The 13,423-nt window shown below is 40.6% G+C and overlaps 1 protein-coding gene across 1 annotated transcript in view; it reads left to right on the top strand.

The window, feature by feature from the left end:
* The window catches only part of ELOVL6 (ELOVL fatty acid elongase 6), a 77,867-nt gene that overhangs the window by 45,459 nt on the left and 18,985 nt on the right, over positions 1–13,423 (top strand). Inside the window, exon 2 of the mRNA XM_017805891.1 lies at positions 5,708–5,839. Within this exon, the coding sequence (XP_017661380.1) occupies positions 5,708–5,839 (132 nt within the window). The remainder of the gene's footprint in view (positions 1–5,707; positions 5,840–13,423) is intronic.

Here is a 13,423-nt window from a genome sequence, read left to right as displayed (position 1 = left end):
GACATATCCACACATTGGATCTCTTTTTGCTGGTTCTGTCAAAATTATGTAGTGTAGAGAGAGAGAAAGGTTTGTTTTGACAGCATTTCTGAGGTAGAAACACCGAGAGACTGAGAAGCATTTTCACACCCTTTTTTTTATACAGAATGTGTTATTTTTAAATAAGCACCAGAGAGAAAGTAACTTTGCAAGGGTACCCACCGTGCCTGTGATCTGCGGACATGGATAGGCTGTGTGATTCACATGGGTTCAGGTTAAAGCTCTTTAGTTATAGGCTCTCAAGTTAGCAGTTTCAATTATAAACACAAGTGATTGTTCTTGTTTTCTCTTGAAAGCTGGGAGAAACTGGTAGGAAAATTCCCTTATATTTCATACAACCAAACATTCCTTTTTCTTCTTTTTTTTCAGTAAGCCTATTTTTTTACATCAATAAAATGGTGATGGAGAAGGCCAAAAGAACATCAGGAACCTGAAATTGCGCGATTCCTTGCCAGAAGCACTCTGCTCTGGCAATTGCAGAGAATTTTTTTTTACCTGTTGTTCTCCCTTTACAGCATATGGAGAAGTTGTAGTGAATTTAAAAAATGAGCTTTGCATGTGCATTCTTGATTAAAAAAAAAGTTTAAAAATCCTATAAAATGTAAAAAGAGGGGGCTAATACTGCTTCATTTGACTACTCCTCTACTAAATGTAGATTATCTCTTACACAGATAATCCTGTATTACGTGAGAGAAGATAGTTAAAAGATCTGTGATAAGGTTATCCTTTGGGCATTTCTATAAGGATTTTTTCCTTAACTATTAAGGAAAAACCTATGGAAATAGTCAGTTTTATAACATATACATATGTCTGTTTCAGTTTACTCATTAACATCAGAGAACTCTACAATAATGACTCAGTCTGCGATTTTCATGGGGAAAATGGCAACAGTGCATCTGGGCTGAAACCACCTCCTTCAACAGCACTGCAATATTCAGGGCTATTTCACTTTGCATCAGAGGCATGGGGATGTCTCACACTGCTGCACATGAGGCTCACCCTCAGGCCTCTTATTTTAGGATTCTGTAGTAATTTTTGTATTTTCAGTATTTTATAAATAACATACTGCTGGGGCAGTCAGAATTTCTTACTCCTGAGCTATTTGTTTTCCTCTTTGGATTATTACCAGTGTTGTGTTTTCCTGCCTGAGGCTTGGGTGGCTGACCTGTCCCTGTCACTCCTTTGTGCCTGACTGGGCTTTCATGAGTGGGACTCCCTGCCTGGAAATGAGGAGAAGCTTTGTTCCTGGTGGGTTGTGTTTCCTCTGTCTTACTTTATCAGCCCCAGTTTCTGCCTTCTTCTTCTCAGTTATACTTCTTTTCTTTTTCTTCTTTCCTGTCTCAATTCCTCTGCCATAGGTGTGCACATGGACACAGGAAGCATCCTTCCAGGGGCTTCAGGAGAGAAAGGACTTCAAGCCTCCTTCCCTTCCATGCTGTCCCAGCTTCACATCAATGTCATGGCTGCCATCTGCCCTCATTTGCTGCCATGCTTGCCATTTGTCCTTCCTCTTCTTTCTCCCATCATGTCAACCGCTTCTGCCTGTCCCTTTGCCTCATGATATAGCCACCTTTGTGCTACTGACCTGGAAGATCTGTCTCTTATCTTCAGCCTATAGGCCCAGGCTCTTGCCTCCCTTTCTGGTAGTAACCCGCAGCCCAAGTAGAGCCTTCTATAAGTTCTCCAGAAACCTACTAAGGGGGAAAGAGCTGGCAACTTTTGTCAGGGAAACACAGAGTTGTATTCAGTAGAGATAGTACTTAGTCCCTGAAGTCTGAAAATGTAGGAAGGTGGGAGACAACTGTGAGAAGCAGAAATGCCAGAAAAATGTGGAGGATTTGGCAGCCCTGTCTTTATGTCTACTGTGTTACCCTACAGAACAGAATTGAAGACAAACATATGAATGTGCTATCATTGAAGTTGCTGGATGCGAGTCTGCTCCTGAATTACTTTGGGGGATTTTATTCTTTTAGTCTCAAGGTTAATTTTTTTGTCATTGTTCTGCTCTATTTAGTTTCTCTTCGAATAATAGAAATGAAAATTTACAGTGCTCGAGAACAACTCCAAACCTCTGTCTTTCAAAATGCTTCTTTGACATTACTCTCCTTTGGCTAAAATCTTATCAGATATAATTCAGTGCTGCCAGATCACCATTGCTTTGTGTCATAAGCCCAAGAACCAGAGTATAGTCATGAACCATAAAAACTCTGGTAGGAAACTGGTTAATACCAGTCTAATGCAGTTAATCAGACATCTTGAGAGTACATACCTTTGCAAACCCTTTGTAACTCTTATCTGGCCTGCCCAGTTCTTTCAACCATTTTTATGCTGCAAAGAGGGGAAAATTCAAAGTCCTTTGAATGCAAAAAGTTAGCAAAAGTTATCAACAGGTGTCAAAACAGAGTGATGGAGATAATACTACTGTGTCCCTCCTTGTCTGAAACTGCTTACTTTGCAGCTGCTCTCAGTGGTTCAGATCATGCATGCAGTCAAATGTTCTCGTCTGCCACTGCTGATACAAAGCTGTATACTGGGGGAATATAATTTACCATCATTGTAAATAATGCTGAACTCATTACAAAACTGTTAAAAGTGATCTAAAATTCATCTGTTCAAATTAGTGTAATGTAACTATTGACCTCAACAAACTGACTGAACTCACAAAAAATACTTTCAGTAATAAGAAGCAAAATGAAATGTTACTTGCTGTAAATATATAGAGTATCTGACTGACTCAGGAAGAAGGAAGTCAAACAGAACACAGACCTGAGCTACTAACTCAATCAAACTGGTCTTTTTTTCTTGAACTAGAACTGAAATCAAACCATTACTTTGAAGTCTTGGCTGTATATGATCCAGAAATGAATTGCTTCTTGCCTACCTTCCTGCAAAGTTATCTCTAGCTACTCCTCTTGAAGCCTGATGCCCTCCCATGCCAGCCTGTGTAGCCTGTTCCCTGTTGGCAGTTGCATGGCAGCACTGTATTGCAGTCTTTTCCCCTGCTCTACTCGAGATGTCATCCTGCACTAACAGGGATGTCATCCTGCACTACTCGAGCTGGCATCCTTCACTGCTCTTGGTTGCTTTGGAGCTCCATGCATGAATCATGCGTCTGGCATGAGGGACTCCCACTGCAGTGTTGTGAGGTGGGGGGTTTACACCTCCCTCATGGCATGGGGCTGCGGGGTCCCTCCTGTGGAGCCCCTGCTTGTGACCTGGCTCAAGTGGCTGTACGTGTGTATGCATATCTCCATACCTTGTCATGTGCATTGCTGTCTGTCTGCACTGGCTGTAAGCCCAGCCTTTTGGGGGATTTAAGGGGCAGAAGCATGCAGAGCAGACATCTCTCCTGCTGCCCAGGGGCAGCCAGGACAGGACTGCAGACTGCGAGTACAGCCCATCAGACTCCCTTTGCCTTCCCTCGCCCATGACCAGGTTGACAATGGGCTGCTCTGCACACTGCTGCTGATAAAATTGCAGAGGGAAGGAGCTGAGAATGCAGTCCATCCTCACACTGACAGCCTGCTTCTATCTTGTAACCCATAAATATTATCTAAACAGTTAGGCGGTTTGATACCAGCAGGTTTGAGGTGGTTTGTCATTACCCAGACTAGTTAACAAATATTTACTGATGTCCAGACAAGCTAAACTGCAATCATACGATCAAATGTGGTGATTCTGCCCCTTCCCTGACTGTGAAATCCAAGCCCAAAGAAGTGAAAATGAATGGGTTTTTTTTCTGTATTATGAGATGAATAAGGGCTTTGTGGTTTTCAGAATCTGGTTGTAATAACCATTGCCATAGCAATTAGACTCTCTCAATGTGCAAGGTGAGAGGTTGCTGGACCTGTCATTGTCCTGGTCTTTCTGGGGGTTTTGCCAGCGTGAATGCTAAAGCTCACCCAGGAAGCCACAGCCACCAGTTCTCCCTTCTCAGTGCAGAGAACTGGGTGGATTTTCATGCAGTTACCTTTGTCTTGCAACACAGAGCTATAAACACATCAACAGAAACTGAGGAGTTTCGAACTGGGCAGAGAATGGCATGCTGCTGAATCCATACTGGTATGCCTCCGTCTCCTTGGACTTAGTTTTCACTTAGCTTTCAAACTTATATAAAATTGATTTCTCTCGAGTGAAGGCTCATGTGCTTTCTTTGTATTTCCAGAGATGTGTTTTTCTGAACCTGGCAGGAAGACCCATGTCCATCGAGGGTCTTGTGTTCCATGTACCAGTTCCCTTGAGCAGCTGCAGGCACACGCTGTGCTGTGCCACACTGTGCTGCACGTATTGCTTGGCCTTCAGGACTGTGCTGTGCTGTATATATTACTGGCTGTGGGGTACCCTCAGCTGGCTAATCATAATGGAGGAGACTGGAGGTGGCACCTACTTGGTACCAGTAGTGACACCACGGCATGTACTTGTCTTTGTCTTGAGGTGAAGCAACACACTTTCATTTAAACATCCAGTTGAAAATCCTATAAAAATTCTGAAGACCACAATGTGGGTGAGCCTCGCTACCAACAGGAAGCATGGGCAGCATGCCATGACCTGATCACAGGTCTATCTGCTACTCCTGTATCTTGGGGTTCCAGCATCAGAAGGAACAAAAGGTCTTGTACCTTGCTGATGCCTTTTCTGGGATGTTAATGAAGTAGTTACCTTTCTTGAGAGTGTTTGTCATTTTCTTTTTGGGGTCCAGAAAGAACCAGAACCTCCTGGTGCAAAATCGTAGTCCATTAATATTTGTGAATGTAATTATAGATTTTGTGGAGAAAATTCTGTGCTTGAATAGATGCCCATCCAGTTAGGCTACCATTAATGCTGTACATAAATTAAGTCTTAGTCAGTGTAATACTGTGCTGTGTGGGAAGGAATCCCAGGCCAAATCTATTTTTGACCTCTACTGGTTGATTTACAATGAGTTATAGCAGCAGAGTTCAAATGTGTGGTGATTATTGCTGAGCTGGACTACTATCAGGCAGTTTTAAAAATAAAACTTGCAATTTGAATAGTATCATTGGAGTTCCTTAACAAAACCCTGCCTGACCTTTCAGCAAGTGCCCTGGATATCCTGAACCGGCAGTCAAAGGCAGGGCTTTTTGCCACAGGGCAATGCTACCCAGCATGGTCACTGCTGCTTTATGGAGCTATTGACCTCTCCTTGTTGGTTCTCTGCTTTTCATGAGGCTCATCATGTTGTGTTGTAGTGCTCATGATCTTTAAGTGTCTTCTTGGAGGGAACAATGTGTAACTAAATTGCCAGGTAGCAAGGATCCTGCAGGAAACAAGAATTTATATGAAAAAGATAAATGAGGCACAAAATGTGATCAGGTGGTTCAAGTATCAGCCATGTTGGATTTGCAGAAGGGTGTCTGGGCTCTGCAATATCTGTTCTATTCCTCACGGAAGTTCAGTCTTTAGAAACTGGGGAAGAATGGAAACCAAATTTGGGTGTTCTTTTTCAGAACTTCCCCAGGGTCAGTTTTGCCTGCACCTGGCCCTAACTCTCTATGTGTAGGGATGTAGATTCATACAGAAATTATAAACTCAGCTGGGATGGAGGAACATCTTCAAAAGAGTTTTCTTTTGAGGAAATACGCAAGCCCTTAGTGGTGATGTCCATAGGTGATTCTGCTCTTGACAGGTGTTTTTTGGTTTTGTTTTGCAGGAAGAAATCGTTCCTGTTTTCAGCTCTGTATGCTGCCTTTATATTTGGTGGTCGGCACCTAATGAACAAACGAGCAAAATTTGAACTGAGGAAACCGCTAGTGCTCTGGTCTCTCAGCCTCGCCGTCTTCAGGTAGGCACTTCTTCACACCAACTGCCTTTGACATCACTCCACAAAGGGGCTTTGGGGTTCTTTACATACATGAGCACTGCTGGTGCAACAACAGGCTCACCCAAAAATGGCATTTCTTTAGTTCTGCTGTTCAGGGTTGTATCCTGATCCACTCCTCACCGGTGAAATGGTTCCCTGTTGACTTGCCAGATCATACAGCATTTGAAGAGGAGAGAAATCAATAACCCTCCTGAAGAACAAAGGTGAAAATAAAGGAATGCACGAGAAAAAAACGCTTATCATTGCAATATACCATGCAAGCTACAAGTGGAAATAAGCACATTAAGATGTTAGTCTTGTTCTCACTTACTAGTCATATTACAATTTTATGTGTGCATATATGGAATATTTAGTCAAGACTCTGCTCTCCATTACAGTGAGGTAAACCTAAAGTCACTGCTTTGATGACAGGTAAATTAGGCCACTGTAATTGAAATCAGGATCTGGCTTCTGGTTATTCCATCACAAATTGCTTGTGAGTGCAGCAAAAAGGTGGCTCCACAGGGAAAGGCTGGTTTTTAGTGATGCACATCTCTCTGGCTGTGCGTCACTCTGTCTGGCTGTGATACCGTATCATTGAGTCTGGGCAATGTCAGGTTCAAATTCTGGATAGTTGTTGAAGTCAGGAATACAACTGACCAACCTTAATTCCATTTTAGCTGCTGAATATGCTAATTTTTAATGAGGCTGAAGATAAATGAATGAAAAAAACAAATGCTTATAAAAATAGCCCTTGCAAACAAATGAACTTTTGGTACAATTTACTAGTAACAGTACACAGATGACCCAAGGATTATCCTCCATTTCGGTGCCTATTGGGACTGTAAATTGTAGATCACTCAACAGCATAGAGACCATTTACAAACCATTATCAAACAGCTGTATCTTTTTCTAATTTCAGTGTAATAATTACTGCTTGTATTAATTCACAAGTACATAAAACAGGTTTGCTTACTGAGCAGCTGTGAATGGTGCATGATTTTTCACAGCATGGGAACAGTTTTAGCTGAGAGGTTTTACAAAGTGAAATAAAGCAGGAATGGAGAAGTTTGGCTTTTTTCATGGCTTTTCCTTTTTGTCTCCAAAATTATATCACCTTGAGACTTCCTAAAACTCTGGCAGGGGAAAATAAGTTGTATTTCTAACAGCTAGGGCATGCTAACAGAAGAATTTTATTTTGGCTTGGTTTTAATTGTTCCTCAACACCTTAAAAATATCTCAGAGCAGCCAAAATATTTAGCAGTCTAGATAACTTTGAGAGCAAGTTCTAACACTCTGAAAATTTACAATTTTCATCTGGTTGCATTTGGTGCTGTACTTCTGGCTGTGTTTAACATCATTTTGCGTTAAGGTCCTGTAAGCAACTGTCGTCCTTTGTTACAGTAATGGCTGAATTTCAACAGCTGTTGAATTGGTTCCTAGATAGCATTTCATTTGAGGATCAGTTTTTGAAGCGCTTTGTAGCCAGCAGGATCCCAGAATGCACATTCTGATTGCACTTATTGCATGTAGACATTAGAAACTAGCTGGCTTACACTGGCTTTGTAGTTTAGCTCCCAATCTGGGGGGGTGAAGCATGATTTCAGAACTGTCCTTTGCGTAAGATGTATAGAGCAAACTTAAAAATCACATTATTTTGAAGTGGGTCTGTGGCTGACATTTGCATGTTGGGGTTTTTAAAGCAATTTCACTAGTAATTTAATCCCAAAATCATAAGTGATCAATGCAGCAATCAAGGAATAGCATGAATTTACACTGTTTAGATGACTTTGAAATCAACATATTCATTACTTTCTAATTGTAGGTTCCCATCATAATCATATGAAATAGTTAACTCATGGTCAGCATAAGCTGCTGAGTGATGCTGGGTGATATAAAAACTGTGGACTTCAGGTTTTAAAGCTACAAGTTGCCAGGATGAATCTGCCAGAGAGAACACCTCAGTGCAGGCACTCGAGTTAAGCTCTACTTGTGCAGAGGAGAAGAACTGGCCAAAAGGGCACAGTTAGAGAAGATTCAACACGGCAGGGTTCGCTTCCTCCATCAGCTCAAATAACACAATTCGGGGACAAACGTTCCCCAAGCACTGCAGAACTTACACTTTCCTCTGTGTCAGGAAATGAGACAGCAGAGTGGAGAGGGAAGAGCTGAACAGGAGTGTGAGATGTTTGGCCTACACAGAAGCACTGTGCATTTAACCTGCTGAATTTGCTAGTGGACATCAGTTGATTACAACTATGCTTTGCTCTTTTGAGGCTCTGAGTAGTGTGAAGAAGAGTGAAATAGGGAAGGGGGAAAAACAACTCCAAATGCTTGCAGTAAGACAGAGGCTGAAACCTTTGTAACTTCATAGCAACATGCAATCCCATACAAATCCCCTTGACTTTTTGCCTAGAAAACAGAGGAAATGCCAAAGAAATCATTAAAACCTGAGATGAAGACTTCTTATAAGTGTTCACTGGAAGATCCATTACCTGGTGCTTCAGCACCACTGTGCTTTCTAGGACCATTTGTCACTCCCAGCCTTACAGACTCTCTTAGGAAGAAGGACTTTGAATACTGTAAACTTTCCAGGTAACTTGGATCTGGTTTTTTTCTGGCTCCTTGCATAACTAGGTGTTTCATTTATATATGCTTGGCTTGAAAAACATTCCTGCTTCCTCCAAAGGTCAATTCAGATAAATTTAGATGCCAATGTTCTGCCTGTAGACTTACTATGGATCCAGGAAAATGCTTCTTAACTCTAAAAAGACTTCCTCTTTGGCTTTCTGGGATGCTAAAATAGTAAGACTTTTAAAATACCTTGCAGAAATTCTAAGTAATTTATTTATTTGCCATAAGTGGTTGTACCGAGGAAAGAAAAACCTGCCTGGAGAGCCCTCAATATTCTGCCTCAAGGTCAGTGTGAGGCTTTTTTCTGGACTACTTGTTTGTCTCCCTTCTAGCACTCCTACCATTTTACCTGCTTCAAATGTCCTCAGAAATAGTAACACTTAGCAGAGGCTGAAAAGATGTGTTTTGGTCTTGAAAAAAAAAAGAGGAAATTGCCTGCCAGGCAATCACATGGTCCTTCTTCAGAACGTATCCTGTATGCTTTGCTCTTGCCAAGATCATTTAAATGTGGTAGCAGCTACAGTAGGAAACTTGCCACGCTTATAAATAAACAAAACAACTACACCACCCTGCTGAGCTTGCTGAGCATTCAGGAGCCCAGTCAAGAGTGATTTTTGTGTCAACACTGGCAACCAGCAGGACTTCTGAGGGAAAAAAAAGCAGCTTTATTTCCCTTTGAAAGTGTTGACTAGTTTTGAACACTTTGTCTCTGGAATAGGTTACCACTTCTCAGTGAAAACTTCTGTAGGAGCAATGACAGTAAATCTTGGTTTTGACTTGGAAACCACTGTGAAAACATGATCTTCTGGGATCTTTTGCTGAGAAATTAGTTTCATATATTTCTCTTGGGTTGTGGGGTTGGTTTGGTTTTTTATTCCCTAGCAGGTTTGTTGACTTGTTTCAGGCATTGAAGATTTGTTGTCTGAAATGTTTCCAGTCTTTCCTTTTGTTCGGTTTCGTTTTGTTTTCTACACTTTATTTGAGTGATTTTGCCCAGCCTGGTTATGTACTGAGGTTGTGGGGGAGCAGTCCTGTGCTGCTCTGTGTCAATGGGAATCCCCTGTTAGAAAGCTGACACAAAAGATCTCTCTTCAGTCCCATAAAACCCCAAGGAAACCATTGCTGATTCACCTACATAATCAAAGTGGCAGTCAGTCCCGTATTTCTGAATATTTCCTGGGGTTAAAAATCTTCAAAACACATGAAACCTGAATTGCCAGTTTTATATTCATGACATTTTGAACATAAAGTTAAGGCCATTCATTGAATGTTTTACTTGGAGTGTATCAAAAGTGTCATTCTGGCATCTGTGGAAATCAGCAAAGCTGAGGCCAGGATTCATGGAAGGATATAAAATTATTCATGTTTTCATTACATTACATCTCAGATGGATTTTTGTAATTCCTTTTATAGACCATGGAGTCTGTGTGTGTAGCATCTCTATCAAGGAGCTTAAACATGTTTGATCGCCTCATCGTCACACAAGACCAGCAGCATGGCAGCATTTTCACGTGCTCTCCATCCTTAAGGGGCTGACAACAGAAGTTTCAGGGTCAAGGCACTAACTAATAATAGTAAAAGGTTGTTTTCCCTCAGGAGTACTGTCATATCAATAAGGGAGGCAAAGAAGCTAAAACATCTAATGTGATGCAATAATTTGTAGGCAGAGGCTAAGCCTGACCATGGCTGGTGGGTGTAGTGAGAGGAGGAATATCTCTTCATCTAGCCAAACTACACTACCACAAAGCAATTATCATCACCTGAGATCGCTGAGATTCTAATTCAAACCCAGCTATGCTTTGTAGCAGTGGTTGAAATGAGTTGGTGTCAATACAGAGTTTCCAAATGTCTGTCTTCCTGGTAAACACCTTTTAGCTACATTTGATATAATTTCTACGACTTAGAGAGAAAGTGTTTACCTGCCTGCCACAAAGCTAACCAGAGCCCCAAAAGCAAAGTTTTCCCACAGCAACAGGTCTTATATTTGAAAGACAAAACCAAAGAGTGTCACTAAAAGAAGGGGACTCACTTTGTTTTTATGGGACTGGTATTAACTATTTCGTTACTGGAAGCACAAAAGCATGCTGTAAAGGGTTTGCCTTGTTTCACAGAGGGCTCCTGACAAGGCAGTCTGAGACACGTCTTTGTGTGAGGAATTCAGTTCTGAGCTGAATTGAATGGAAAAGACTACCCATATGCTTAAAGAAACTATTTCAGTTGCTTGGATTTGTGACTCTCAAATACATTCTAGTTATCATGCTTATAACTAGGAAAAGGGATGAAAGATGATTGAGATTTATGTCCTGATGCAAGAGCTGCTATTCACAGGTACTTGCCATGGAGATTAAACACAACTTAATTTCATGTGTTGCTGAGCAACTCATCAAAATCTTAAAATACTCTGAAATTTTATAAGGTCCTGACAGTACATTCAAAGATTAATTACTGAAAAGAGGAATGTTTACCAAATAACATTAAAATAAGCAGCATTTCAGGTGAATTAATAATCTTCTCGCTTATAAATTTAAAAGCAAATGAACTCCAAGTGAAACAGTCCCTATATTTGTGAAGCATTAATGTATATGCTCAGTAGGACATTTCTCAGAACCCAAATCAGTAAAAGGCTTAATGTATACATACTTAACAATTTATTTCTATAGGACCATGTTCATCTTTATATACTTACCTGATTTTCTTATGTAACAGATAAAGAAACATATTTTTAATTACCATTTTGGAGCAGAAGTTGAAAGTTGGGTGAACAGAAGAAATTCAGAATGATTGGAGAGAAGACAAAAATCCCTTGTATGAGATTTAACAGTTGAAGAAGAAAAGGTTCTTTTTCGTAAACTTAACTGTAATCCCAGTAGGAGAACAAACAGTGCTATGTAGAGGGAATTCATACAGTGCAAAACAAGTGCTAGCTGGCATTAAAAAAATAGTATAGAGGTGATAAAAATATAAAGACTAAAATAAAAAAAATATATAGACAAGACCAATAAAGTACTGTCAAGAAGATGTATCTCCAGTATCTACCTTATTTATTCTAACTATCCTAATATCCAGAATTGTAACTGATGCCATGTGACAAAATGCTGTGCCCATTCTCTTCTAAAATCTCACTCCTTCATTACCTCTGCTTTTATTGCTGTGGACTCTGTTGTGTCCATCAAAGTAATTTTTAACGTAAACTGGTTTTACTCTTTTTACCTAATCAGGCCTAACTGAAAGTGAGCCAAGGAGTCACCGTGAGCCCTGGCTGATTCCAGTTTCCAGGAGATATGGATAGGACTGGCTAAAAATTATTATGAAAATCTCTTTTTTTCAGTGCTAAGCTGGACTTCCTTTCTTTAAAACTTTCTTTTCTCTGACTTAGCTTGCTTATCTTTATTGCTGGAAAATGAACATCTTAGCAAAGTGAATTCAGTACATTATTTGGAAAGCCACTGTGCTTGTTTTGCCCCTGTTCCTTCCCCTCTCTTACATCAGTGGGTGTGTTGACACTTAGTGTTGTCACCTTGAATTACACCTTCCTCATGAGATCATCCTGTCCCAGCCCACAGGAGCCCTTGCAGGCCACCACTTAGTATGAATGGTACTCAAAGCAGAGCCCCTGGGAGTGAGATTTGTCTCTCAATTTTAAATGGGGAGCAGACTGAAAAGTGTATTTGAGGAACAAAGAACATCTGTCTGGTGGCTTAAGAGTGGAACTGCACTAGAGATAAAGTAGTTAATTAATTCAAAAGGAATCAAACTTTCCTTCTGTCTCCCTGTGGCAGCACTTCTGCATTTTACTCAGCCTCAATACTTAGTTCATGAGCAACCAAGGACCTCCTCCATGCAGAAATCCCCAGGGAACTGAAATCCCTGTGTGTTTTTCTTCTGAGTAAGTCCCCGACAGCTTGTGCTTGTTGGTGACAGTGGGAATAAAACACTGAGAGGTGTTAACTTGCATGACCTATCAAATCCAACACTTCATGTGCGGACGAGCTGTTAATAAACACTGCCAAACCCAACAGTGCTTACATGCAGGGCTTGGCTGCATACGGGTGTCGAGCTGTGGTTAAGGAGAGTCACTGTTTTCTGACAAGTTTGACGACTTCTAAACAAATGTGTGTCCTCGTGTCTGTACCATTCAGCATCTTCCTTAGGTTGCTGAATAAGAAAACTATATTTATTATTTACCAACTGTAGGCAGATCCCTGAGATCTGAACCTCTCTAGGTGCTTGCAGGAGTACTGCCCTGGAGAGTGAAAAAGGTCAGTGGCTCCAGGCCTGCAATTGGTATTAAATTTGTGGATCTGAGCAGCTCATTACAGCTATATTATAACTTTTAGCTTCTTCAAGCCTTCTTTATTCTGTCAAATGCTAGTCTTTTCTTGTAACTTAGATTTTGCTTACTTTGTTATCTGCCAGTTTTACAGCTTTACTGATGGCTGGCTCCACTGGTTGGCTTGATTCTCTGCTAAATCTTTTACTTTATTACTGTTTGGCTTTATTTGCATAGGATAATTTCAAACTCCTGAATACATACATTTCAGTGCAATACATGACAGTTACTCTGCCAACTTGATACATTTGATCCCATAAGTATCTTTAATTTATCCTGCAGAACTAGATAATGCCACTTTTTTTGGATTATCATTTAAATCTCTGCAATACTACACTTATTCTAAAATTGCCTTGAGATAATGTTGGATGCTGAGAATAATTTCAGTGGCGACACAGGAACAAGTGCAAATGCCCCTGAAGCATTCATTAAGGATTGCTTAAGAGGTACACTGTGCTTATGAATCCTCATGGGCTACTTTAGAAATCCTCAGATGGATTCCTTAATTCATATGAGATTTTGCACCACATACAAGGCTTAAGTTGAAAATTGATTTTTTTTTCCTTTTTAGTCATTTAGCCACAGTCCAAACTTGCTGAAAT

This window comes from Lepidothrix coronata, unplaced genomic scaffold (genome assembly GCF_001604755.1).
Source record: "Lepidothrix coronata isolate B3197 unplaced genomic scaffold, Lepidothrix_coronata-1.0 Scaffold13, whole genome shotgun sequence".
Lineage (NCBI taxonomy): Eukaryota > Metazoa > Chordata > Aves > Passeriformes > Pipridae > Lepidothrix > Lepidothrix coronata.
This window is presented reverse-complemented; position numbering and strand designations above follow the sequence as displayed.